At 38.9% G+C, this 26,903-nt stretch overlaps 1 protein-coding gene across 3 annotated transcripts in view; it reads right to left on the reverse strand.

The window, feature by feature from the left end:
- Positions 1 to 26,903, reverse strand: part of HEPH (hephaestin) — a 103,606-nt gene that overhangs the window by 46,551 nt on the left and 30,152 nt on the right. For all 3 annotated transcript variants that reach the window (XM_081221928.1, XM_081221929.1, XM_081221927.1), the window contains 7 exons: positions 20,763 to 20,894; positions 18,100 to 18,311; positions 16,949 to 17,099; positions 14,337 to 14,549; positions 5,683 to 5,896; positions 3,992 to 4,131; positions 3,081 to 3,212 (listed from right to left, as the gene is read on the reverse strand). In XM_081221928.1, the coding sequence (XP_081078054.1) occupies positions 3,081 to 3,212; positions 3,992 to 4,131; positions 5,683 to 5,896; positions 14,337 to 14,549; positions 16,949 to 17,099; positions 18,100 to 18,311; positions 20,763 to 20,894 (1,194 nt within the window). The remainder of the gene's footprint in view (positions 1 to 3,080; positions 3,213 to 3,991; positions 4,132 to 5,682; positions 5,897 to 14,336; positions 14,550 to 16,948; positions 17,100 to 18,099; positions 18,312 to 20,762; positions 20,895 to 26,903) is intronic.

The raw sequence follows: 26,903 nt of genomic DNA on the forward strand, positions 1-26,903 counted from the left end.
CTACCTATGGAGACAAAACACCTGTATGCAGAAAATGATAACACACTGATGAAAGAAATTAAAGATGATAGAAACAGATGGAGAGATATACCATGTGCTCAGATTGGAAGAATCAACATTTTGAAAATGACTCTACTACCCAAAGCATTCTACAGATTCAATGAAATCCCTATCAAAATACCACTGGCATTTTTCACAAAACTAGAACAATAATTTCACAATTTGTATGGAAACACAAAAGAACCTGAATAGCCAAAGCAATCTTGAGAAAGAAATATAAGCTGGAGGAATCAGGCTCCCTGACTTCAGACTATACTACAAAGCGTAATCAAGACAGTATTGTACTGGCACCAAAACAGAAATATACATCAATGGAATAGGATAGAAAGCCCTGAGATAAGCCCACACACATTTGGTCACCTTATCTTTGATAAAGGAGGCAAGAATATACAGTGGAGAAAAGACAGCCCCTTCAATAAATGGTGCTGGGAAAACTGGACAGGTACATGTAAAGGTCTGAAGTTAGAACACTCCCTAACACCATACACAAAAATAAACTCAAAATGGATTAAAGACCTAAATGTAAGGCAGACACTATCAAACTCTTAGAGGACAACATAGGCAGAATGTTCTATGACATAAATCACAGGAAGATCCTTTTTGACCCACCTCCTAGAGAAATGGAAAGAAAAACAAATTAAACAAATGGGACCTAATGAAAGTTAAAAGCTTTTGCACAGCAAAGGAAACGATAAGCAAGACCAAAATACAACCTTCAGAATGGGAGAACATATTTGCAAATGAAGCAACTAACAAGGGATTGATCTCCAAAATTTACAAGCAGCTCATACAGCTCAATAACAAAAAAACAACAACCCAATCCAAAAAGGGCAGAAGACCTAAATAGACATTACTCCAAAGAAGATATACAGATTGCAACAAACACATGAAAGAATGCTCAACATCATTAATCATTAGAGAAATGCAAAGCAAAACTACAATGAGATATCATCTCACACCAGTCAGATTGGCCATCATCAAAAAATCTAGAAACAATGAATTCTGGAGAGGGTGTGGAGAAAAGGGAATACTTTTGCACTGTTATTGGGAATGTAAATTGATACAGCCACTATGGTGAACAGTATGGAGGTTCCTTAAAAAACTAAAAATAGAATTACCATACGACCCAGCAATCCCACTGCTGGGCATATACCCTGAGAAGACCATAATTCAAAAAGAGTCATGTACCAAAATATTAATTGCAGCTCTATTTACAATAGCCAGGACATGGAATCAACCTAAGTGTCCATCAACAGATGAATGGATAAAGAAGTTTTGGTACATATATACAATGGAATATTACTCAGCCATTAAAAAGAAGTGAAATTGAGTTTTTTGTAATGAGGTGGATGGACCTAGAGTCTGTCATACAGAGTGAAGTAACTCAGAAAGAGAAAAACAAATACCATATGCTAACACATATATATGCAATGTAAGGAAAAATAAATAAATAAAAAGGCCATGAAGTACCTAAGGGTAAGACAGGAATAAAAGTACAGACCTACTACAGCACGGACTTGAGGATATGGGAAGGCGGAGGGTAAGCTGTGACAAAGTGAGAGAGTGGCATGGACTTATATACACTACCAAACGTAAAATAGATAGCCAGTGGGAAGCAGCTGCATAGCACAGGGAGATCAGCTCAGTGGTTTGTGACCACCTAGAGTTGTGGGATAGGGAGGGTGGGAGGGAGCGACATGCAAGAGGGTAGAGATATAGGAACATATGTATATGTATAACTGATTCACTTTGTTATAAAGCAGAAACTAACACACCATTGTAAAGTAATTATACTCCAATAAAGATGTTAAAAGAAAAAGAATAAAGGGCTTCCGTGGTGGCGCAGTGGTTGAGGGTCCGTCTGCCGATGCAGGGGACGCGGGTTCGTGCCCTGGTCCAGGAAGATCCCACATGCCACGGAGCGGCTAGGCCCGTGAGCCATGGCTCCTGAGCCTGCATGTCCGGAGCCTGTGCTCCGCAACGGGAGAGGCCACAACAGTGAGAGGCCCGCATACCACAAAAAAAAAAAAAAAAAAAAAGAATAAAAAAGTAAAATAAAATTTATGTACCTTAAAAAAAATTGGGGATATATATATATATATATATATATATATATATATATATATATATATATATAAAATGTAATATTATTCAGTCTTAAAAAGGAAGGAAACCCTGTCACACATTACAACATGGATGAACCATGAGGACATGATGCCAAGTGAAATAATCTAGTCACAAAAGGTCAAGTACTGTATGATTTTACTTACATGATATACCTAGGTCAAATCCATAGAGACAAGAAAGTAGAATGGTGGTTACCAGGGGCTGGGGAAGGGTGAATGGCAAGTTACTATTTAAGGGGTATAGAGTTTTAGCTTTGCAAGATGAAAACAGTTCTATGGCTGGATGACAGTGATGGCTGTACAACAATGTGAATGTACTTAATGCCACTGAACTGTACACTTAAAATGGTTATGATGGCAAATTTTATGTGTGTTTTGCCACAAATTTTTTAAATGGAAAAAGCAGGCATAAAATCAGTGTTATAGTGACACAATGTGAAAAGGATTCAACCCACTGTTGCTGGCTTTGAAGCTGGGGGCATCAGGTGTGAGCCAAGGAATGTAGGTGGCCTCTAGAAGCTGGAAAGGACAAGGAAATTGATTCTCCCCTAGATCCTCTAGAAAAGAACACAGGCCCTGTCAAAACCTTTATTCTAGTCCAGAAAGACCCATGTCAGACCTCTGACCTACAGAACCAGAAGATAATAAATTTGTATTGTTTTAAGCCACACATACACACACACAAAAAAAGACCTAAGGTGAGCAGTCTGTTTTGAGATTGAAAAAAATGAGTATTTCATAGGGACAAATTCAGACTGAGGCTTCATTCTGGTTAATATTCCTGTTTCTGTTTGCTAAGGGCATATATATATATATATTTTTTTTTAAAGGAACAAGCCATAAGGGTGAAACAGAGATGCTTCACATGTTCCTTCACTAAGTGTTCCCACTCACCAGGCTCAGCAGCCAGTGGCCAGCCGGTGTTAGATTCTAGCACTCCATGGGCATGCATAGAGTAGGGCCGGCTGGCATTGTTCTTGAACACCACAGTTAGAATATCACCAACCTCTCCTCTGATAAGTGGGCCTAGTATACACAAAAGAAGAAAAAGTCTCATTAGTAGAATAGTGGAACAGGGACATTAAAGACATTTAAAAAGGGATATACATAGGAGTTCCCTAGAATTAGGGGTTTGCCGGGAGAAAGGGTCCCAAAACTGAAAGTCATGACTGACTCCATTTTAAAATTCAGAAGTCCTTGAGCTGATACTGCTACCCACAGGATAAAGGTACTTCAACAAGATTATGCCTCCAATTATCCCTACTTTTCCCACCCCAACTCTCTTTGTATAATAGCCCAAGTTTCTAGATATTCAGGGCTCTGTGGAATCATTGTTGGTAAGGAGTGAGAGTTTGACACAGAGTACAGAATTGCTGTGTTCCCTTCAAGGACCAGTGGGTCCCTTCCGTGTGAAGATAAGAATGATGAAACTCATTGGCTCCTATGAAAGTGAAGAAACTACAGCAATAATTGCAAGGGTGTAAGGGTAATATGCTTCTCTGTACCATTTTTCCTACTCTTCGATGTTCCTAAGTTCCCTTGCTTTTAGCATTGAAAAAAAAAATCATCACCTTTACAGATCCCTAGATATAGAGGCCTGGAAATAACTGGTTTAGGTTGCAGCAGAATTCATGAATTACCCCCATATGATTGCTTATTTTCATGGTTGATTTATAAAATATGACCATAGCTCCACTATAAGGAAAACTGATAATGAGGAATGGAGAGGCCTTTCTGATATGACATGACCTTCCTAGGAGCATCACAGGTTTCTAGACACTAGGAGGGAAGTGGAATTCCCTTACCTAAGATTCCCAAGTGTTCCTCTGATCCAGTCCTTGGCCGTCGGACCCTGAATGTACCATCAGTGTATTCCCTGAATACAGCTTTCTTGTATCTGGAACCCAGGAGTCCATCTTTGTTGCTCAGGAAGATGTGACCATAACTAGAGGAATCCAAAGAGTGGCATCAGCACCTTGTCCTTAACCCCTCATTTTCAAGTATGGGAAAGCTATGTCAGACCCAACCTCATGTCACAGGTATAAGAAGGTGAGGCCTATTCCTTCCAATATCAGATTACACACTTTGGCTGCATATCTACAGTTAAAGATGGCATATTTCAATATTTATTCATATTTCCTTGTTTTCTATCATCCAGTTAGGAATTTATAGTAAAATTAATCTGGTAAGAATCAGAAGCCGTGAACTCTAGCTCCAGCCTTAATGATGTCTTAGATGGAATTAGTCTGACAAAGAACAAGGTACAGGTGGTAAGAGAATACTAACTGCTTCTGTTGCTGGTGGATAAGGGGTAGGGAGAGGTAGGAAGAAAATGAAATCTTACAGATTTCTCATTATGGGATGTTTTCCTGTTTGCAGAGAGCTTTATTATTCATTTTATCATTTGATCGTCCCAATAGGCTGATGAGGTATGTATGTCCTAGAGGTGGAATCCAGTGATCTAGAGGTGACAGGGCTTAGCTTCATTGATACTATCAGCCAGAAAGGGAGCCAGGGCTTGGACTAAAGGCTGGTCAAGTTCTTTCAACTATACCACATCACTTTAAAGATGAGTAAACCAGAGTCCAGAAAAGGGAATTAATTTTTTCTAGCTTGCAGAACAAGTTAGCAAAAAGGCTTCAACCTTCAAAAACCAACATAAAGATTGGCAAAGGGTAATGAGAACACCAAAAATAAACTATAGTGGAAATTGCTAAACTGTACCATAATTTCCAGTCTCCCCTCCTTCCTTCTTAGTAATAGAATCACCTAGGTTTTAGCTGAGCATATGGCTGCCTAACCAGAGATTACGCTTCCTGGACTTTCTTGCAGCTAGGTATGGCCATATGAATAAGTTCAGGATAACGGGGTTTCAGATAAAGTAATGTAATACAACTTCATGTCCTTGCCTCACAGACAGTGCTGCTTGCCATGGATTTAGTTCCCATTTCTTGATAGCTGGAATGACTACAACTGGAAGAGATGTCTTAGTTCCAGAGATGAAGGCAAGTGTTATGGGTGACTGGTTAACCTATTGGCCCTGAACTGCTCATATTTGTACTTAAGCAAGAAATAAAATTCTAACATATTTAAGCCACTCTATTTTGGGCTTTTTCTTCTATACAGCTTAGCCTCTATCTTAATGATATTTTGTCAAGGGACATCTGAGCTTGGGGACATTCAGTCCCTTGAGTAAATTCCCTATAAATTTTAAGTCCCAATATCAGTGCTTCTGGCTAACAAGAGGAAAGGATGCCAAGACTGAGAGCATGAGGATGTGGGCAAGGTTTTATTTCAACTCTACAGTATAACAACATAGACAAAGCACTGAGTGCCAGCTTACCTGTGTTCTAGTCCTTCCTCTAGATTTGTTGGTATCTTATTAGTTGACTTTAGATAAGTGCCTCCTCAGCTCAGAATTTCAGTATCCTCCTCCATTTCAGTAAAATGGTCCAGAGCCTTTGAAAGTGTGATCGCTTATTTTCTGAAGCCTTACCTGTCCTTCTCAGACTGGTTGTGCCATTCTAGTTCCCAGCTCCTGTCAGGGCAATAGTCCCACTCCATCTCTTCTGCCATGATGTAGTAGATCCTTGCAGCTTGGTAACGTTGACGAGGGTTAGCTTGGCGGCCAGGACACTGGGAGACATTATAGATTGCCCTCATCCCTGCTTCTCTATGGCTGCCTGCCTGGCAGTAAATTTCAAATGTCCCTGAGGTAAGAACAGAGAGAAAACCTGAATCAAAATACCCCTGTATTGTGCCTGAGGGAGTTCCTACTTCTCTCTAGGCATATTGCAGAGAGTGGGTAGTTTTAGATAAGGTTTTTCTATGCATTAGATAAAAGATTATTACAAGTTTATTGAGAGCAATGAGCACAGAGTTTAAGAGCTCTGGTGCCAAAGCTACATAGTCTGGGTTTAAAACTAAACCTGCCACTAGGATGACCAGCTCCTCCCTGTTTACCAAGGGCTTCTCTAGCTTTAGCACTGAAAGTCCCACATCCCTGGAAACTCCTCAGTTCTGAGCAAACCGTGATGGTCAGTCACTCTATCTGACACTTATTATCTATATAACCTTCAGGAGAATTTTAAGCCTCTGTATGTTTCAGTTTCCTCATGGTAAAGTGGGGGGCATTTTACTTAATATGATTTTTTAGAATTAAACACAATAATATGTAGATATTGCTTGGCACATTATAGAGTAAATGTTCAAGTGAAACTATAAGTAAGTAAATAAAGCTGTAATTATTATTTGAAGGAAGGAATTGACCAATTTTCTCCTTTCCTACCAAGTCTCAAAGAAATAAATGTGGGCTTAAATATATATATATATATATATATGAATTTCTTGATCACAAGAATTCTTACATCAGAGAGCTTTGGAATGGCTTTCCCTAGGTTTCTTACAATGAAATGTTTGGATATCAGTCTTAAATATCTGAGTTGTAGAGCTGCCTGGATCTAATCTCAAGATTCAGGTTTCTATGCCAAGGACACATAGGCTCATAGACTACTGATCAGGAGAAACTACCTTTTTTACATTTTCCCCAGTATTCCTTCCTTTACTGCTGACTGCCTATACCACCACTACAAATTCCTCCTAGCTTTTCTTTTTTTTTTTCTTTCTTTTTTTTTTTTTTTTTTTTTTTGTGGTATGCGGGCCTCTCACTGTTGTGGCCTCTCCTGTTGCAGAGCACAGGCTCCGGACGCGCAGGCTTAGCAGCCATGGCTCACGGGCCTAGCCGCTCCGTGGCATGTAGGATCTTCCCGGACCTGGGCACGAACCCGCGTTCCCTGCATCAGCAGGCGGACTCTCAACCACTGCGCCAACAGGGAAGCCCCCTCCTAGCTTTTAAAAGCCTCTGTGAGCTAGCTCCAAACTATTGATGCAATCCCACTTAGCACTCTGTCCCAAACTCAACCAGTGCTTTAACTAATTCTGTCCCTGATTGCCCCTCTCACATATCTCATTCTTATCTTGGAATTTTCACTCATGTTATTTTTACTTTTCTGGAATAGACCTGCCCATCCCCTTCCCCATAAATATCTATAAGAGTTCACTCATTCTCCAAGACCCAATTCATGCTTCACCTCTTCCAGAAAGTCCTCGCTGACTACTCTGGCCCACATTGGACTCTATGTTCTTGGCCTCTCTACTCTTAAAACACTTTACATCTAAATCACATGGTTAAGGACTAAGTTCTCCTCTCTTTAAAAAACAGTCCTTTCCACTAGTTTATAGACTTCTTGAAAAATATCTAGTATTTTCTTTCCATATCTACTTTCTGACTTTTCTATTTCCCTTATACCCCAAATCTATTCCATCAGTAAATCTTATCATCTCTTCCCTCACAGTCATCCTTCTGTTTCCACTCTCACTTCCTTAGTCAAAGCCACTATCATCTCTCACCTGGAAAACTTCAATGGTCTCACAACTGTCTCCTCTGTTTCTCCCTCCCACCTCAAACATTCTCCAAACAAGATACAGGGTCCTCTTTAACAAATATGATCCAGAGCACATTGCTCCCTTGTTTAAATGCTCCATTCATACTCAGAATACAATTCAAGTTCCTGACTGTGGTCTATAAGGCCCTATATAATATGACTCTTGCCAACCTCTATGATTTCATACGATGTCAGGCTTCTCCTTGCTCACTACACTCCAACCATATTGGCCTTCTTTCTGACCCTTGAACAAACCACGTTTATTCCCACCTTGAGACATTTACACTTGCTTGTCCCTCTGCTCAGAATATTCTGCTCAGAGATCTTCATATAGCTCCTTCCTCCCCATTACTTAGATCTTAAATGTCACAATCTCAGAGTGGTCTTCCCTAAATACCTTCTCTAAAGCTCCAATCAGTTTATCACACCATTGTATTTTATTTCCTTCATGACATATATCATGATCTGAAATTATCTTATTATTTTATGTGTGTGTGTTTGTTGTAGATCTCCCCTGGGAGTAAGTATCATGTCTATCTTTTCACCTCTTTATCCCAGTCTTAGCACATGGAAGGTGTGCAATAAATATGTGTTGAGTGAATGAATTCTGTGCAAATGAATGACTGTATACACTGGCCAAATGTCATAGCTTAGGGGTTGGTATGGAGAAGAAAGTCTGATGATCACTGGAGGGAATGGGAAAAAATAGAAACCTTTTTGAGAGAACCATGTGACCTGGGACTATCACAGCATCTTTTATGGACATTGTTGTCCAAGGTGATTCTTTTTAAAAAATAATATATTTATTTATTAATTTGGCTTCACCAGGTCTTAATTGTAGCACACGGGATCTTTAGTTGTACCATGTGGGTTCTAGTTCCCTGACCAGGGATTGAACCCGAGCCCCTTGTATTGAGAGTGTGGAGTCTTAGTCACTGGACCACCAGGGAAGTCCCCAAGTTTCTTCTTTTTCAACGCTTTTCTGCCTTTGGCACCTGAGTCTCCTCCTACCTCTGTGACCAATCTTTTTCCTTTCTCCTTAACCTAGTTTATCTTCTCCCTTCTACCACTTAAATGTTGATTTTTGCTTTAAGTTTTATTTCCTATAACTTTACATGCTAAAGGACTTCGACTATGAAAATACCCAAATTTCTCTCTCTAGGCTGGACTTTTCCTCCAATGTTTAGATTTCTACCCACAGCTATCTACTGTAAAGTCCACACAACTTGGACTTCACAAGAAATTTAAAATTCAACATGCCCCCAAATGAGTGCTTCTACCCAAACCTTACTATCCTTTCCTTGCTTCTGTGTTTGCTCATTTGGTTAATGACACCACCATCCATCTAGTGCACAAGCCAAACGAAAACCTCAGACATCCTTTCTTCTTGCTCAGCCCCTCAGCAAAGTCCTGTCATTTCTCTCTCAAATATCCCTTAACTCTGCCCCTTCTCTCCATCCCTATTGCTCCCACTCACTGTCAGGCTCTCATCACCTCTTTCAAGGGCGTCCTGCTCTACCTCCTCTTAAACCTTTTTTCTTGGTGTTCCTCAACAAGGCTGGTATTAGCAGTTTGTGTGGGATTATTTTTCATTGTTTAAGACTGTCTTACATATTGCAGAAAGCTTGAGAATCTCTGACTCCCACTCTCTAAATGACAGTATCACACTCCCATATATCCAGTCACTGTGACAACTAAAATTATCTCCACACATTTCCAAACACATTTTAGCATATTGCCTTAGTTGAGAACCATTGAATAAAATCAATCTATGCAACTTTCTCTAAGCATATGCTGCTTTCAAGTCACTGCCCATGTGGTTCCTACTGTCTATAATACCCTCTTCACCACCTATCCACTTTATTTGCCTGGTGACAGTTTACTCTTCTTTAAACGCTCAGTTTGAATGTCTGCTTTTCTAGGAAAGATTCACTCCACAAGTCAGACAGAATTTGTTATAGCTTCCCATGTGTTACTATAGCCCTTGGCTGATAACATTATCATAACATTGTGAATATTGTTTACATGCATTTCTCCTTTTCACACTAACTGTGAACTGCCTCATTCATCCTCACATCCCTAGCATCTAGACCAAAAAGTGGAAGAAAAGAGATATTTACTATGTCTGGGGAAAATCTAATTGTAAAAGAAAGGTAAAATAAAAAGTGAGGTAGAAAAAAGGAGAAACATGAAGACAAGAAGAGGGAAAAGATACAGATTAAAGGAAAAGGAAAAAGAAGAAAATAAACAAGAAGAAGGGAAAAGGAAAAGAAATAAAGATAAAAGAAAAAGGAGAAAAGAAGATTAAAAACAAAAATACAAAAAAAGAGACAAAAAAGGTAGGAAAAATCAAAGGAAGAAAAATAAAAGAAGTGAAAAAAAGAGGGAGAAGGGAAGGAAAAGAAGGAAAGGAAGAAATAGAGATAAAAAGAATACAAGGAGAAAATGAAAAGAAGGGAAGATAAAAGGTAAGATAGGAGAAAGATGAAAAAAGGGAAGAATGAAGGAAGGAAGAGGGAAAAGAGAAGAGAGATATAAAAAGGAGAGAAGCAAAACAAAAAGAAAGGATGAAAGAGGAAGAGGAAAAATGGGAGAAGGGAGAAAAAGTAATGGGGAAAGAAAAGAGTGGGGAAAGGGGGAAAAATAAATGAATAAAGAATGAGTTTTAATGGTGAAAGAGAGAAAAGAAACTCTGAAGGACCAGAGCAGTAATAAATCTTCTCTTTGCTGCTGAGAAATCTAACATGAAGTTGGTGGAATATAGCACATTACAAGCTCTAGCTTCTTTTTCTGCCACTTTCCCTGGCTATCAAAGCTCTAGTGTCAGTGGTTCTTTTGGAAAAGCTGAGGTGTATTATTCAGGACATTTTTAAGTGCAAAATCATCATTCCTATTAAATATAATTAATATTTGAAATTAAAATATTATTAGAATTTAAAGCAAAGCAAAAACAGGATTAAAAACAGTCACCAATAAACCCACAACACTCGCACTCTTAGCATTTTGCTGCATTTTTTCTGGGAATTTATTCTTCTGTTTTGTTAAATATATTGTAAACATCCAGCAAGCAACATGTTGAATCTCCATGGTGATGCTTTAAGTCATCTGCAAAGCTGCTTAATTGCATATTTATATTTACCGATCTTCATTGCTACCCCTTTTTTTTAGTATTCCAAAGCCAGATTCTGGTTCTGGCTTTTCCATTAACTTGGTAATTTTGTCCTGTCTTTGGGGAGCTACTCACAATGGTCTCTCTCAGTCTTAATCAGAGACTAAACTCTAAAGGTAGAATGAAGGAGACTTCAGATTAAAGAGATTACCTAGGAGTAAAAATTGACAGGGGTTGATGGAGAAGGGGCAAGAGGGAAAAAAAAATAGAGCTGACATTCCTAACATGAGAAAATCATTCCCTCCCCCCCGAGATCTCTGTCTCTTCCACCCATTAGCAAAATAAGTGAAAGATGATCTCGAAGGGGCTGTACCAGTTCCAACATTCTATGACTCGAGGATTGTTCACAAAGAGGAGAGTTTGAAAGGACTGGAAAATGCAAAGGTAAAAAGAGTTTGGGCTATTTCTAATAAGAAAACTCAGGAGTCTTGACCAAGATTAACCTTTTAAGCCTTTACTGTTATAAACCCATTCACTGCCTCTCCTCCCATGTCTTTAAGCCTTCTACAGTCACTCTCCTTGGGCCTTAGTGTGGCACAAAAATAATTTCACTCATCCGGAGTAAGAATGAGTCCCACAGACCTGGCTGGGGAGCCTGGCTAATTTCATAGGAAGGATATTAAACCTAGGGTTTGACTTTGGGACCAAGGCTAGAGAGATGGGTCTCTTTTTTCAGAAGTTCCCCACCTTAGCACTCACTACAAGAACTTAATTCTATTGTCCCTTTTAGCCTCATTAATGGTTATTTCTAATTTGCTAACAACAACTCTTCTTGACCAAGAAAATATCCTATGTAGATGGAGAGAAATGAGGACCCAAATGACCTGTTTATGTCAAGTTTTTGTCAAATCCAGTGCCAGGCTGAAATTATTAACTTGTCAAGGAAACTTGCTTTGTTTAAGGATTTTTTTTCTCAAATATGAATGCAATTTACAGAACTAAAATAAAACTTTAGTGGGAACTGCATTTAACTGACAAATTTTTCTTACAAACACTATTGTCACCTACTGCCTGGAGAAAAGAATACACCCTAGGCACTGCAAAGAGAAATTAAGATATTTCTGTTTTGGTATAGACCAATGGAACAGGATAGAAAGCCCAGAGGTAAACCCACACACATATGGTCACCTTATCTTTGATAATGGAGGCAAGAATATACAATGGAGAAAAGAGAACCTCTTCAATAAGTGGTGCTGGGAAAACTGGACAGCTACATGTAAAATAGTGAAATTAGAACACTTCCTAACACCATACACAAAAATAAACTCAAAATGGGTTAAAGACCTAAATGTAAGGCCAGACACTATAAAACTCTTAGAAGAAAACAGGCAGAACACTCTATGACATAAATCACAGCAAGATCCTTTTTGACCCACCTCCTAGAGAAATGGAAATAAAAACAAAACAAAACAAAAAAAAATGGGACCTAATGAAACTTCAAAGCTTTTTCAAAGCAAAGGAAACCATAAACAAGATGAAAAGACAACCCTCAGAATGGGAGAAAATATTTGGAAATGAAGCAACTGACAAGGATTAATCTCCAAAATATACAAGCAGCTCAATAGCAAAAGAACAACAACCCAATCCAAAAATGAGCAGAAGACCTAAATAGACATTTCTCCAAAGATATACAGATTGCCAAGAAACAGAAGAAAAGCTGCTCAACATCACTAATTATTAGAGAAATGCAAATCAAAGCTACAATGAGGTATCACCTCACACTGGTCAGAATGGCCATCATCAAAAAATCTACAAACAGGGCTCCCCTGGTGGCGCAGTGGTTGAGAGTCCGCCTGCCAATGCAGGGGACATGGGTTCGTGCCCCAGTCCGGGAGGATCCCACATGCTGCGGAGCAACTGGGCCCGTGAGCCATGGCCGCTGAGCCTGCACGTCCAGAGCCTGTGCTCCTCAACGGGAGAGGCCACAGCAGTGAGAGGCCCGCGTAACGCAAAAAAAAAAAAAATCTACAGACAATAAATGCTGGAGAGGGTATGCAGTAAAGGGAACACTCCTGCACTGTTGGTGGGAATGTAAATTGATACTACCACTATGGAGAACAGTATGGAGGTTCCTTAAAAAACTAAAAATAGAATTACCATACGACCCAGCACTCCCACTACTGGGTATATACCGTGTGAAAACTGTAATTCAAAAATAATCGTGTACCACAATGTTCACTGCAGCACTACTTACAATAGCCAGGACATGGAAGCAACCTAAGTGTCCGTCAACAGGTGAATGGATAAAGAATATGTGGCACATATATACAATGGAATATTACTCAGCCATAAAATGAAATGAATTTGGGTTATTTGTAGTGAGGTGGATGGACCTAGATTTTGTCATACAGAATGAAATAAGTCATAAAGAGAAAGAAAAATACCACATGCTAACGCATATATATGGAATCTAAAAATTAAAAAAAAAGGTTCTGATTATCCTAGGGACAGGACAGGAATAAAGACGTAGACATAGAGAATCGACTTGAGGACATGGGGAGGGGGAAGTTTAAGCTGGGACGAAGTGAGAGAGTAGCATTGACATATCTACACTACCGAATGTAAAACAGATAGCTAGTGGGAAGCAGCTGCATAGTACGGGGAGATCAGCTCGGTGTTTTGTGACCACGTAGAGCCGTGGGAGAGAGGATCAAGAGGGAGGGGTTTGGGGGATACATGTATCCATATAGCTGACTCACTTTGTTATACAGAAGAAACTAACAGAATATTGTAACGCAATTATACTCCAATAAAGATGCTAAAAACATAATCAAAATACACAAAAAAGAGAAATTACTGCCACATTATGAAATATCAGACACAGATGGAATCTGAAGAAACATTCTAGTCAAATTTCATCATGAAAGAAGGATAGGGAGAGGGAAAGGGAAGAGGAGAGGGAAGGAAGGTTGGACAGAGGAAGAAAGAGAAGAAAGGAAGAGAGGGAGAGAGGGGGAAGAATGAACAAAAAAGAAGGAAGAAATCTAGCCACAGAGAGGGGAAGTAATTAGACAAAAATTGGACAGCAAGTTAATGAAAGAGCTTGGACTAGAAGTTCCTGTGTTCTGATTCCTAGGCTGCAACTGTTACAGCACACTTCGCCCCCCACTCCCACCAGAAGTTTACAAAACTCCTCACAGAATATCAGAGTTGGAAGCACTTATAGGTACATCTCATGGACCTCTTTTCCAATGCAAGGGTTAAATCTATAGAATATCTACATGGCCAAGGGGCTATGCAACCAAGTCTACCCTCTATCTATACAAGAATTGCCCTGATACTGGGCAGCATCTCTACTTCTCTCCTGTTGTTTCAGAAAAGAGCTTCCTCAGCTCTTTATTCTGCCTGCAACTGAGAAGAGAATCCAAATAACCAAAACATGGAGTACACACTGAGGAAGGAGAAGACATAACTGTTTTGAAAAGTTCACAAGTACCCTCAACATGACTTTTCTTTTCTCTTCACCAGCCCCCCACCTCACCCAGCCCAATGCCCAATAAAGTTTCTCAGCCTAGGGCCAGCTGCTAAAGCACTTACCAGGGTTGTCAGGCTGCATGATGGCCATAACAAAGGTGTGAGGAAAGAGCATGGCTGCACTCTTTCTCATGCCCTGAAGCTGCACAGTGTTGCCCTGGAACGTGACCCCATGCACATCAGTCTCTGTGCCCAGGCCAACCAGATGCCAGGCCACTGTGTCACCCTTGCACATGTCCAGCCTGGGCAAGTTAGAGAACAGAAACCCGTTAATGGCTGGAAAACAAAAACACAAGACAAGATAGGGAGGTGAGACCAGACTACTTGGGCACCAGCCAGCAGAATGGCATCAGCTCTGTACTAAGTTTTCCCACAACTTGAAACTTCGGAGTCATTCTCCACTCCTCTGTCTTCTCCCCTAAGCCGCTTTAGTTCTACTTATGAAGAGCTGCCTCTTTGGGACGAGGGCCCTATTGTCCTTTCTGGCCTTACCTGCTGCCCCTCCTCCACCATACTTCACATCCTGGCAAAACTGAACTACTCTCCACTCCCACAACTCTTTCACTCTCTCTCTCTCTCTCTCTCTCTCTCTCTCTCTCACACACACACACACACACACACACACACACACGAGTATTAATCTTTCCTATTTCCACTTTCTTGAAACTCTTCTCCCTTGGCTTCTGTAGCACCATGTGTCCTTGGTTCTCTTATAACTTTTCTGAATGTTCCTCCTCCAACTTGTACTCATTCTCCACGCCTCTGTAAAGTGTTGGAGAGAACCTTGGAGTTCCCCAAGGTTCCTTCCTCAGCTTTCAATCCGTTTCCTCCTTTTCATCTTCACTCCCACTGCCTTACTTCTGGCTCTCATCATCTCTGGCCTGAACTCCCACACAAAAGCTTCCTCCCTGTTACTCCTGCCTATAACCTATCCTCCCACTCTCTTTCACACACACATACACACCATTATCCTGTGAGCTCTATTTGCCTCTGTATCCACAAGGCCTTAAACATGGTAGGCATGTAGAAAATACTTGTTGATTTTTCACATGCTGTTCTCTTTGCCTGGAATAAACTTTCCCTCTGGTTTCTCTCTACAGCAAATTACTACATATCCATAATGCACTAGCTCAAATATCATCTACACTGTAAAGCAGTTTTTACACTCTTTCTGGCTTCCTTGAATCTTTTCTCCCTACAAAATTTTGAAATGTCACTTACCACAGCTTCCAGTGGTTTACTTACAAATTTATCTCCCACACTAGATTGACCTAGCATGAAGCACATCATTTTTTGCAAGCACCTCGCATGTTACCTAGTACTTATCAGTTGTCAAATAAATTCAGACTGGAATAAACTTGGTTTGTAGACTGTATTACTTTTTCCAACTGATGTAACTGACTGGTAATGAGAACCAAGAGATAGAGCCAAAAGACAACACACTCGTTCTTGACTCTCTCCCACCCTGCATACTCCGCTCAAAAATACAGGGACACCTGCTTGAAGCTGATCCCTTTTCAATGTTCCTACATCCACTGCAACCAGCTTTAATGAGTAACTTTATTTGGTCATCCCCTGGGATGCCGATGGAAACATCGCTAACTGCTTGATTCTGCTTCCCCTACCTATAATGTTTGATTGCAAAGTTATTCAGACTTCAAGGCTCAGTCAAGCACTTCCTTCTTCCAGGAATCCTTTAACTGGATTGTTCCTCATTGATGTTCTCTTTTTCTGAACGCTATGCCACTTAAAAGCTGTTCCACACAATTTAGCACTTAATTATAATCTGTCTTGGATATTCTATAATTGTTTCATGGGCATTAGTTTCAATTCATTGCAAAATGCTGAGAGTTCCTTACAAACTTGGACCATGACTCCCCATTAATTCACTCACCCACCCACCTATTCATTAATTTAGTAGTTCACTAGTTCAATAACTACTTACTCTATATTAGACCATGTAAAGGATACACAGATAAACAACAAACAATACTCACCTTTAAGGAGACTACACTCTAGCAGAAGTCAAAAGGCATGTAACAAATAACTACAATATTTTGGAGTGTATGGAACTTGCTATTGAAAGAGTCTGATAAAAATACAATAGTAGTTAGTAAGAGGGTGTCATCATCCTGGGACTTGGTAATAAGAAATGAGGAGGAGGTAGCTTTTGAGTAGGGCCTTAGAAAATGAGAAGAATTTCCACTGGCTAAGAGCAAAAATGTAAGGAGTGGTATTTCAAGCGGAGGACAAAGCATTACAAAAGCATGGACTCAGAAGAGTACAGGGCATGTCTATACAGAGAAAATATCCCTCTTTGGCTGGAGTATGGGGTTGGGAAGCAAGGATAGTGGGTGATAAGAAAGAAGGAGATAAGACTGGAAAGGTATCATCCCAGCTTACTCTCCTCATTCTCTAGCGGATTCTTTGTGTGCAATCCTCATTTTACAGTATCTTTTTCCAGTGTCTCCCATACTGTGTAACACAGAACAAAGCACAAGAAGGTGCTGAGTATAAGATATGTTGTTTTATGTTTAATACCTTGATGTAGCTTGTCTCTTGGGAAGAGCTGACCGATAGGATCAATGTTTTCAGGAATGGATCATGATTAAATCTAGGCTAGATTTTACTTATAATCTCTCAGTTGTAGCTTAGGGTAAAAGCACTCCCCATACCATGCATCCGATTAGAGTCTTGAAAACCCTTGACATCCTCTGAGATCAGTCGGGAATCCAACATAGCAGCTGCTTGATTGGCATTGCTGTACCAGCTCTTGTTCTCATCCAACACAGTGAAAAGGAGAAAGAATTCTTTATCCACTCCTTTCTGTAGCCCCAGTGGAAGAAAACAGAGTGGGGAATAACCACAGTTTCAGCAGTTGTGGACTGTGCAGCTTCAGAACCCAATGATCCCTGATTATTTTCCATTTCCTTTTCCAAACACAGATCCAAGCCCGTATCTCCTGCCTAGAGCTGCAGTTGTTGCTGTAAAGTTTTTCCTCAGGTAACTTCAAATTGCAAGTGGGTGAAGGGGGTTAGAATAAAGTGATAAGACTGGAGGGGAGGGATGTATGAAAGAGGGCAGGGAAGAGGCACAAGATTGTGCACAAGACTGATGAAGAGGTACAGAGTGTGATAGAAGAGAGCCTGGAATCAATTAAGGGGAAGAGTGGGGAAAGACGGCTGGGAGATCAGAGAGGGGGTGGTGGAGGATTCTATGGGGAGGGAGAAGCTAGAAAATAAAAGAAAAATAATTATACTAATTACGAACTTACTATTATTTTATTATTAATTTTAGTAATATTATTATTATTACTGCTAACATTTACTGAGTGTTTACTAGGTATCAGACACTGTGCCAAGCACTTTATATGGATTGTTTTAATTAGTGTCCACAGAAACCCAAGATACATTCTTCCATTGTTAACCCTTTACTGTAGATGAGGAAACTGAGGCAAAGAGAGTTTAAGTAATTTGCTCAAGGTTAAACAGCTAAGATTTATGGGCTGGTTATGAAAGAAGGCAAGAAAATAGTAAGGCAGAGTTAGGAATTAGGAGCAAGTTTTAAGGGCCACTGAGGTTAAAACAATGAGGAGATGTTGGGAGAATATAAAATAGAAAGGAATAGAGACTAAGGAAGATATGTGTTTGTGAACAAAAGAATAGCATGCAAGATAGCATGAAGTCACCAACTATTAATTTCTGATTCAATAACTTGTTTTTTTATTCCTTCACTTCTAGAACCCAGTTCCATGCTTAACTCCTATTCAGCAACCCAACCTCATCCTCTTCCCAGCAAGCTTTCCAGCCAGAAACCATGGCAATACCTGCTTGCCATCTGCACCCAAGGCACCGGCCTTGCACACAAGCAGGGGGCCCACCAGACCAGAATTTGTATCTCTTATGGGATCAGCAGCAGAGAAGTACATCCAGGTGAGACAGGCAGGATCCTGAGCAGTGGGGCCAGCATTGGGAGGGACTATCCAGCGGTATGTTACTTTCTCAAAGGGCTTAGCCACCAAGCCAGGGTGGGATGAGCCTATAGGAAATGACATAGAATTCATTACTCACATTGGCTAGAATGAGTATCATCATCTCCAAACAGTGAAGTAAAGATCATAATCTACAAAGCATTTTGGAGTAGCAGTAGGAGAAGCAGCAACACAGAATATAGAATATTAAAAAAAGATTCTGAGTAGGAGTCAAGAGACTAGAGTTTGGTTTCTGGTTCTGCCACTACTTGTGATATGAATTGGGGAAATTTAAATTTCCCTAGGTTTCAGTTTTCAAAACTCATAGAACCCAAGGATTGAAAGAACTTTTAAAACTTATTTGGAATATCCCTCACTTAAAAACATACATTCATCTCCTCTTGTAGTCCTACCTCTGCTTAAAAATATCCAGAGATAGAAGATTCACTACCTACCATCATAGCCTGTTTCATCTTTGAATGGCTCTAATTGTTGAACATATTTTCCTCTCTATGTGTATTCATGTATGTGTGGATGTGTATATGTTATGTATGTATGTGTGTGCATGTGTGTGTATATATGATACTAAAGATGTAATTCCTTAAATAGACACAAGTCATGGTCAGGCAATGCACAGAAATTTTATTTTATATGTTCAAACCTATTAGTAATCAAATTAGTACAAGTGAAAACATAAATTCTTTTGCCTGTCAAATTAACAAAATTTTACAAATTATAATAATCAGTTCTGGTGATAAGTGGTTCAAATGGCACTTACTCCTCTCACTCACCTATAAAAAGGGTAAGTGTAAATGAAAATAACCATTTTAGAAAAAATGTTGACCGAATGTATCAAAAACCTTAAAAAGTTTATGTCCACAGAAAAAAAGTAAGATACAAAATAAATACTGAAAAGAATGTTCAACCTAATGCAAATAGAAGTAACAGTGAGTTTTGATGTTGTTTGCTTACAAGACTGACATTTTGACAATGATTAAAATGGCTGCCCTCTGCTGGTGAGGTTGTAAGAAAATGTGTCCTCCCTCTTGGTAGCTGTTGTTGGAACTCCAAATTGATGTGACTGCAAACTTTTCCAGAGAGCAATTTGGACATAGGTACCAGAAATTTTCATGTGTGTATCCTCTGATATAATTCTACATCTTAAATATATATTCTGATGAAATAATCATAAAAGTAGGCAAAGAAGCATACATAAGGATATTTGTAGTATAACTAATCATATGGTGGTATAATTTAGAATGGTTTTAACTTATTTTTTCTTATTCATTCATTGTTCCTAACTCTTTAAATTTTCAAACATACAAAAAATGTTAAAGGATAGTGCAATAATTACCCTACTACTTGGAGTTGATTGTTAACATTTGGCCACCTTTTTTCTCTTTTTGTACTTTTTAAATTTTATTTATTTATTTATTATTTATTTATTTATTATTTATTTATTTATTTTTACAGTAGGTCCTTGTTGGTTATCTATTTTATCACAGACTTGGCCATCTTTAATTTATCTAAATCTATGTGTATGCTTACTTTTTCTAAATCATTTGGAAGTGAAATGCAAGCATAATGACATTTTACTTCTAAATACATCAGTAAGCATCTTCTATAATACCATAATAACATTAGCACACCTAAGAAAATACCCTCATATCATCTAATATCCAGACAAGTTTTGCACGTTGCCCTTGGTGTTGTCTCTAATTCTTTTCCCTATGGTATTGATTTCTTGAAGAGACTAGACCAGTTGCATTGTAGAATGTTCTTTTATTCCAGATTTGTCTGTAAGTTTGCCCTTTATGCTTTCAGTATTTTTTGGTATTTTTGGCTTGAGGTTAGCAGGTGTTAATATTATTCTCGGGGAAAACAAGAAATTAACTACCCAATAATCCCACTTCTAGGATTTTTTCCTAAGGTAGTAGTCCAAACCAAATATATATATTCATTCATTGCAACATGATTTACAAATATTAAAAAAATAATGAAAGCAACCTACATGTCCAAATAATACAGGATAAGGTAAAATCTATGTGTTAGAGTATTATATAGTCATTAAAATGTTTGTAAGATTATAATGACATAGAAAATGGACACAATATAATGGTAAGTGAAAATAGTATGATACCAAACTATACAAAATATATCATCACAAATCTATAAATATATAAATTTGTATAAACACAGAAAAATGTTAAATGTATATAAAATATATTGGCAATTTACTTATGAATGAAGTTTATTTATTTTATAATTTTCCATGTTTATCAAAATTCCATAATACATGTGTTATTTTTATAATCAGAATATATTTAAATATATTTAAAAGTAGTTGTCTCTTATTGATCCCAGCTCTGTCTCACTAAAGTATCATACATTCATTCAACAACATCCATCCATGGCAGTTAATTCTGCCTTCTTTTCTCTTTCACTCCTTTATTTATTTGTCCTCTAGAGGTACGTGTTATTATCTGCAGCCCACATTACTTGAAACCCTGGCTGCTCACCATCATTGTACACAGTTCCCTCGGAGTCTTTCTCATAAAAGACCCCATGAGGCTGTATGCTGAATGGCTGGGAGGCACGGTTGTAGAAGATCACCTGGATGGTGTCACCCACCTCAGCCCGGATCACTGGCCCTGGAAAATGGGAAGGAGAGACAATGGTAATGAAAACAGGATGATCAGGTAGGATGGAAGTAGGAGAGGGAAGAAAAGAAAAAAATAAGTGAAAAATATAGAGAACTTTTTCCTCTGCAATAATAAGAATAATCTTTTTCAAGTATATTGCAATTTACAGTTATAAAAAGCACTTTAAAGTCCACCATCTCATTTTGATCTTCAATCACCATTCTAAGGTATAAAAAGCAGACGATATCTTCATTTTTCAGATGCAGCTCAGAGAGTTGGAATTGATCTGCCCAAATTCAAATGACTGATTAGGAAGAGAACCACGTCCTGAAGCCAGGGTTTTCTCCTACTCCACTGTCAGGTCCAATCCCATTTCCCCAGTTCCCACAACTGTATTTCCTGCTAGAACTCAACTAAAAATCTGAGCTTGCCTCAATCCTAAACTGAATTGAAACAGATGAAATTATTATAACTTCTAGTCAGTTCCTGGACTAGGTAATCTAGCCATGACTTCTACACTTACCTTTCTTCCACTACCTACCACATCTAACCTAGCCTGGAACACCTTTGAGATCAAGAAGAAATACCAAGACAATACCTTGAGTACTTTGGTGGCTCTAACCCTAGTTCAGGGTTTCTGGTGTAGTTTTTACTCAATTGCTACTCCTAGTGCTGCACCTCTGTTCAAAGAATAGGAACCAATACCCCACTTACAATAATGGAAAAAAACAACTATACAAAAGATAAACAAAGAAATGAAGACAAACCACACAATAGACCAACTAGATATAATATATACAGAACAATCTACCCAACAAGAACAGAATACACATTCTTCTCAAGTGCACAGAGAACACATTCCAAGATAAACCATAAGTAAGGCCACAGATTAATCTCAAAAGACTTAAAAATATATCATACAAAGTACTGTCTCCATCCACAATGGGATAAAGTAAGAAAATAATAACAGAAGGAAAACTGGAAAATTCACAAAATTGTGGAAATTAAGCAACACACTTTTAAACAACCAGTATATCAGAAAATAGATCATAAGGGAAATTACAAAATATGTAGAGGAAAATGAAAATGAAAATGACCACACAACATACCAAAAGATGAGAGGTAGTAAAAGCAGTGCTAAGGGGGAAACTTATACCTATAAACACATTTAAAAAACAAGAAAGTTCACAAACCAACAGCCCAACTTTACAACTTAAGGAATTAGGAAAATAAAAGGTAACAAAAGCCAAAGCTAGCAGAAGAAAGGAAATTATAAAGATTAGAGCAGAAATAAAATATAGAATAGAAAAACAATTTTAAAAATCAATGAAAATGAATATCAAGAACCTTCAAGATGGTGGAGGAGTAAAATGTGGAGATCACATTCCTTCCCACAAAACATTAAAAATACATCTACATGTGGAACAACTCCTGCAGAACACTTACTGAATGCTGGCAGAAGACCTCAGACTTCCCAAAAGGCAAGAAACTCCCCATGTGCCTGGGTAGGGCAAAAGAGAAAAGTGAGAAAAAAAAAGACAAAAGAATAGGGATGGGACCTGCACCTCTGGGAGGGAGCCGTGAAGGAGGAAAAGTTTCCACACATTAGGGAGCCCCTTCACTGGCAGAGACGGCGGGTGGACAGTGGGGAAGATTTCGAGCCATGGAGGAGAGCACAGCAACAGGGACACAGAGGGCAAAGCAGAGAAATTCCCCCACAAGGATAAGTGCTGACCAGCACTCACCAGCCAGAGAGGCTTGTCTGCTCACCCACTGGAGCAGGAGGGGGCTGGGATCTGAGGCTCTGGCTTCGGAGATCAGATCCCAGGGAGAGGACTGGGGTTGGCTGCATGAACACAGCCTGAAGGAGGCTAGTGCACCACAGCTAGCCAGAAAGGAGTTGGGAAAATCTCTGGAACTGCCTAAGAGGCAACAGACCATTGATTCGGGGTGTGAGAGGAGAGGAGATTCAGAGCACTGCCTAGATGAGCTCTATAGATGGGCGCGAGCAGGGTGTGAGAGGAGAGGAGATTCAGAGCACTGCCTAGATGAACTCCATAGATGGGCGTGAGCTGCAGCTATCAGCGTGGACAGCAGAAGCAGGCATGAAACGCTAAGGTTGCTGCTGCAGCCGTCAAGAAGCCTGTGAGCAAGCACAGGTCACTATCCACACACACACACACCTCCGCCCCCCCAGGAGCCTGTGCAGCCCGCCACTACCAGGGTCCCGAGATCCAGGGACAACTTCCCTGGGAGAACAAATGGTGTGGCTCAGGCTGTTGCAACATCACGCCAACCTCTGCCACCTCAGGCCCACCCTGCATTCTGGACCCCTCCCTCCCCCTGGCTTGAGTGAGCCAGAGCCCCCTAATCAACCACTCCTTTAACCCCATTCTGTCTGGGGGGGGAACAGACAGCCACAGGAGACCTACATACAGAGGCAAGGCCAAAACGAAAGCTGAACACCAGGAGCTGTGTGAACAAATAAGAGAAAGGATAATCTCTCCCAGCAGCCTCATGAGCAGCGTATTAAATCTCCATAATCACCTTAATGTACCCTGCATCAGTGGAATACCTGAATAGACAATGAGTCATGCTAAAACTGAGGTGGTGGACTTTGGGAGCAACTGTAGACGTGGGGATTGCTTTCTGAATCTAATTTGTTTCTGGTTTTATGTTTATTTTAGTTTAGTATTTAGAGCTTATTATCATTGGTAGATTTGTTTATTGATTTGGTTGCTCTCTTCCTTTTTTATAACATATATATTTTTTCCTTTTTCTCTTTTTGTGAGTGTGTATGTGTACACTTTTTTGTGTGTGTTTCTGTATAGCTTTGTTTTTACCATTTGTCCTAGGGTTCTTCTCTCTGTCCATTTTTTTTGTTTTTCTTTTTCTTTTTGTATAGTTTTTAGCGGTTGTTATCATTGGTGGATTAGTTTTTGGGTTTGGTTGCTCTCTTCTTTCCCTCTTTTTAAAATTATTTTTTACTTTTTATTTTTAATATTTTTTTCTTTTAAATATTTTATTTTATTTTTCTTTCTTTTATTCCCCCCCCCTTTTTTTTGAGCTGAATGACTGAGAGGGTCTTGGAGCTCCAGTATGAGCCTCTGAGGTGGAAGAGCTGAGTTCAGGATATGAGTCTACCAGAGACTTCCTGGCCCCACCTAATATCAAAAGGTGAAAGCTCTCACATAGATCTCCATCTCAATGTTAAGACCCAGCTCCACTCAACAAACAGCAAGCTGTAGTGCTGGACACCCTAGACCAAATAATTAACAGGACAGAAACACAACCCCACGCATTAGCAGAGAGGTCACCTAAAATCATAATAAGTTCACAGACACCCCAAAACACACCGCTGGATGTGTTCCTGCCCAGCAAAAAGACAAGATCCTGTCTCATTCACCAGAACATAGGCACCAGTGTCCTCCACCAGAATTCCTACACAACCCACTGAAACAACCTTACCCACTGAAGGCAGACAACTAAAACAATGGGAACTACAAACCTGCAGCCAGTGAAATGGAGACTCCAAACACAGTAAGTTAAGCAAAATGAGAAGACAGAGAAATAAAGAGCACATGAAAGAGCAAGGTAAAAACCCACCAGACCAAACAAATGAAGAGGAAATAGGCACTCTGCCTGAAAAACAACTCACAGTAATGATAGTAGATGATCCAAAATCTTGGAAATACAATGGATAAAATACAACAAATGTTTAAAAAGGACCTAGAATACTAAAGAGCAAACAAACAATGATGAACAGCACAATAAATGAAATTAAAAATTCTGTAGAAGTAATAAATAGCAGAATAACTGAGACAGAAGAATAGATAAGTGGCTTGCAAGATAAAATAGTGGAAATAACTACACAGAGAAGAATAAAGAAAAAAGAACAAAAATAATTAAGGACAGTCTCAGAGACCTCTGGGACAACATTAAATGCATCAACATTCAAATTATAGGGGTCCCAGAAGAACAAGAGAAAAAGAAAGGTACTGAGAAAATATTTGAAGAATTATAGTTGAAAACTTCACTAATATGGGAAAGGAAAGAGTCAATAAAGTCCAGGAAGTACAGAGAGCCCATAAAGGATAAATCCAAGAAGAAACATGCCAAGACACATATTAATCAAACTATCGAAAATTAAATACACAGAAAAAAATATTAAGAGCAGCAAGGGAAAAGCAACAAATAACATACAATAAAATTCCCATAAGGTTAACAACTGATTTTTCAGCAGCACCTCTGCAGGCCTGAAGGGAGTGACAGGATATATTTAAAGTGATGAAAGGGAAAAAACTACAACCAAGATTCCTCTACCCAGCAAGGATCTCATTCAGGTTCGATGGAGAAATTAAAAGCTTTACAGGCAATCAAAAGTTAAGAGAATTCAGCACAACCAACCAGCTTTACAACAAATGCTAAAGAAACTTCTCTATGCTGGAAACACAGGAAAAGGAAAAAAAAGTACAAAAACAAACCCAAAACAATTTAGAAAATGGTAATACGGACATACATATCAATAATTACCTTAAATATAGATGGATTAAATGCTCCCACCAAAAGACATAGACTGGCTACATGAATACAAAAACAAGACCCATATACATGCTGTCTACAAGAAACCCACTTCAGACCCAGGGACACATACAGACTAAAAGCGAGGGGATGGAAAAAGTTATTACATGAAAATTGAAATCAAAAGAAAGTTGGAGTAGCGATAGTCATATCAGACAAAATACACTCTAAAATAAAGACTACTACAAGAGACAAGGAAGGATGCTATATAATGATCAAGGGATCAGTCCAAGAAGAAGATATAACAATTGGAAATATTTATACACCCATCAGAGGAGCAGCTCAATATGTAAGGCAAATGTTAACAACCATAAAAGGGGAAATCGACAGTAACCCAATAAGAGTAGGGGACTTTAAGACCCCACTTTCACCCATGGACAGATCAACCAAAATGAAAATAAATAAGGAATCACAAGCTTTAAATGATACATTTAACAAGATGGACTTCATTGGTATGAAGGACATTCCATCCAAAAACAACAGAATAAAATTTCTTCTCAACTGTTCATTGAACATTCTCCAGGATGGATCATATCTTGGGTCACAAATCAAGCTTTGTTAAATTTCAGAAAACTGAACTCATATTAAGTATATTTTATGACCACAACTCTATGAGGCTAGATATAAATTACAGGAAAAAAATGGGTAAAAATTACAAACACATGGAGGTTAAACAATACACTACTTAATAACAAAAAGATCACTGAAAAAATCAAAGAGGAAATAAAAAAAATACCTAGAAGCAAATGACAATGAAAGCAAACTGACCCAAAACCTATGGTATGCAGCACAAGCAGTTCTAAGAGGGAAGTATATAGCAATACAATCCTAACTTAAGAAACAAGAAAAATAAACAACCTAAACTTACACCTAAAGCAATTAGAGAAAGAAGAAGAAGAAACAACAACAACAACAACAAAAAAAAAACAAATAAAAACCCGCCAAAATTAGCAGAAGGAAAGAAATCATAAAGATCAGATCAGAAATAAATGAAAAAGTAGTGAAGGAAATGATAGCAAAGATCAATAAAGCTAAAAGCTGGTTCTTTGAGAAGATAAAAAAATTGATAAACCATTAGCCAGAATCATCAAGAAAAAAAGGGAGAGGACTCAAATCAATAGAAGTCGAAATGAAAAAGGGCAAGAAACAAATGACACTGCAGAAATACAAAGGATCATGAGAGATTATGACAAGCAACTATATGCCAATAAAATGGACAACCTGGAAGAAATGGAGAAATTCTGAGAAAAGCACAACCTTCCAAGACTGAACCAGAAAGAAATAGAAAATATAAACAAACTAATCACAAGCACTGAAATTGAAACCATGATTAAAAATCTTCCAACAAAGTCCAAGACCAGATAGCTTCAAAGGCGAATTCTATCAAATATTTAGAAAAGAACTAACACCTATCCTTCTCAAATTCTTCCAAAATAT

Source organism: Mesoplodon bidens (assembly GCF_964165515.1).
Source record: "Mesoplodon bidens genome assembly, chromosome: X".
NCBI lineage: Eukaryota > Metazoa > Chordata > Mammalia > Artiodactyla > Ziphiidae > Mesoplodon > Mesoplodon bidens.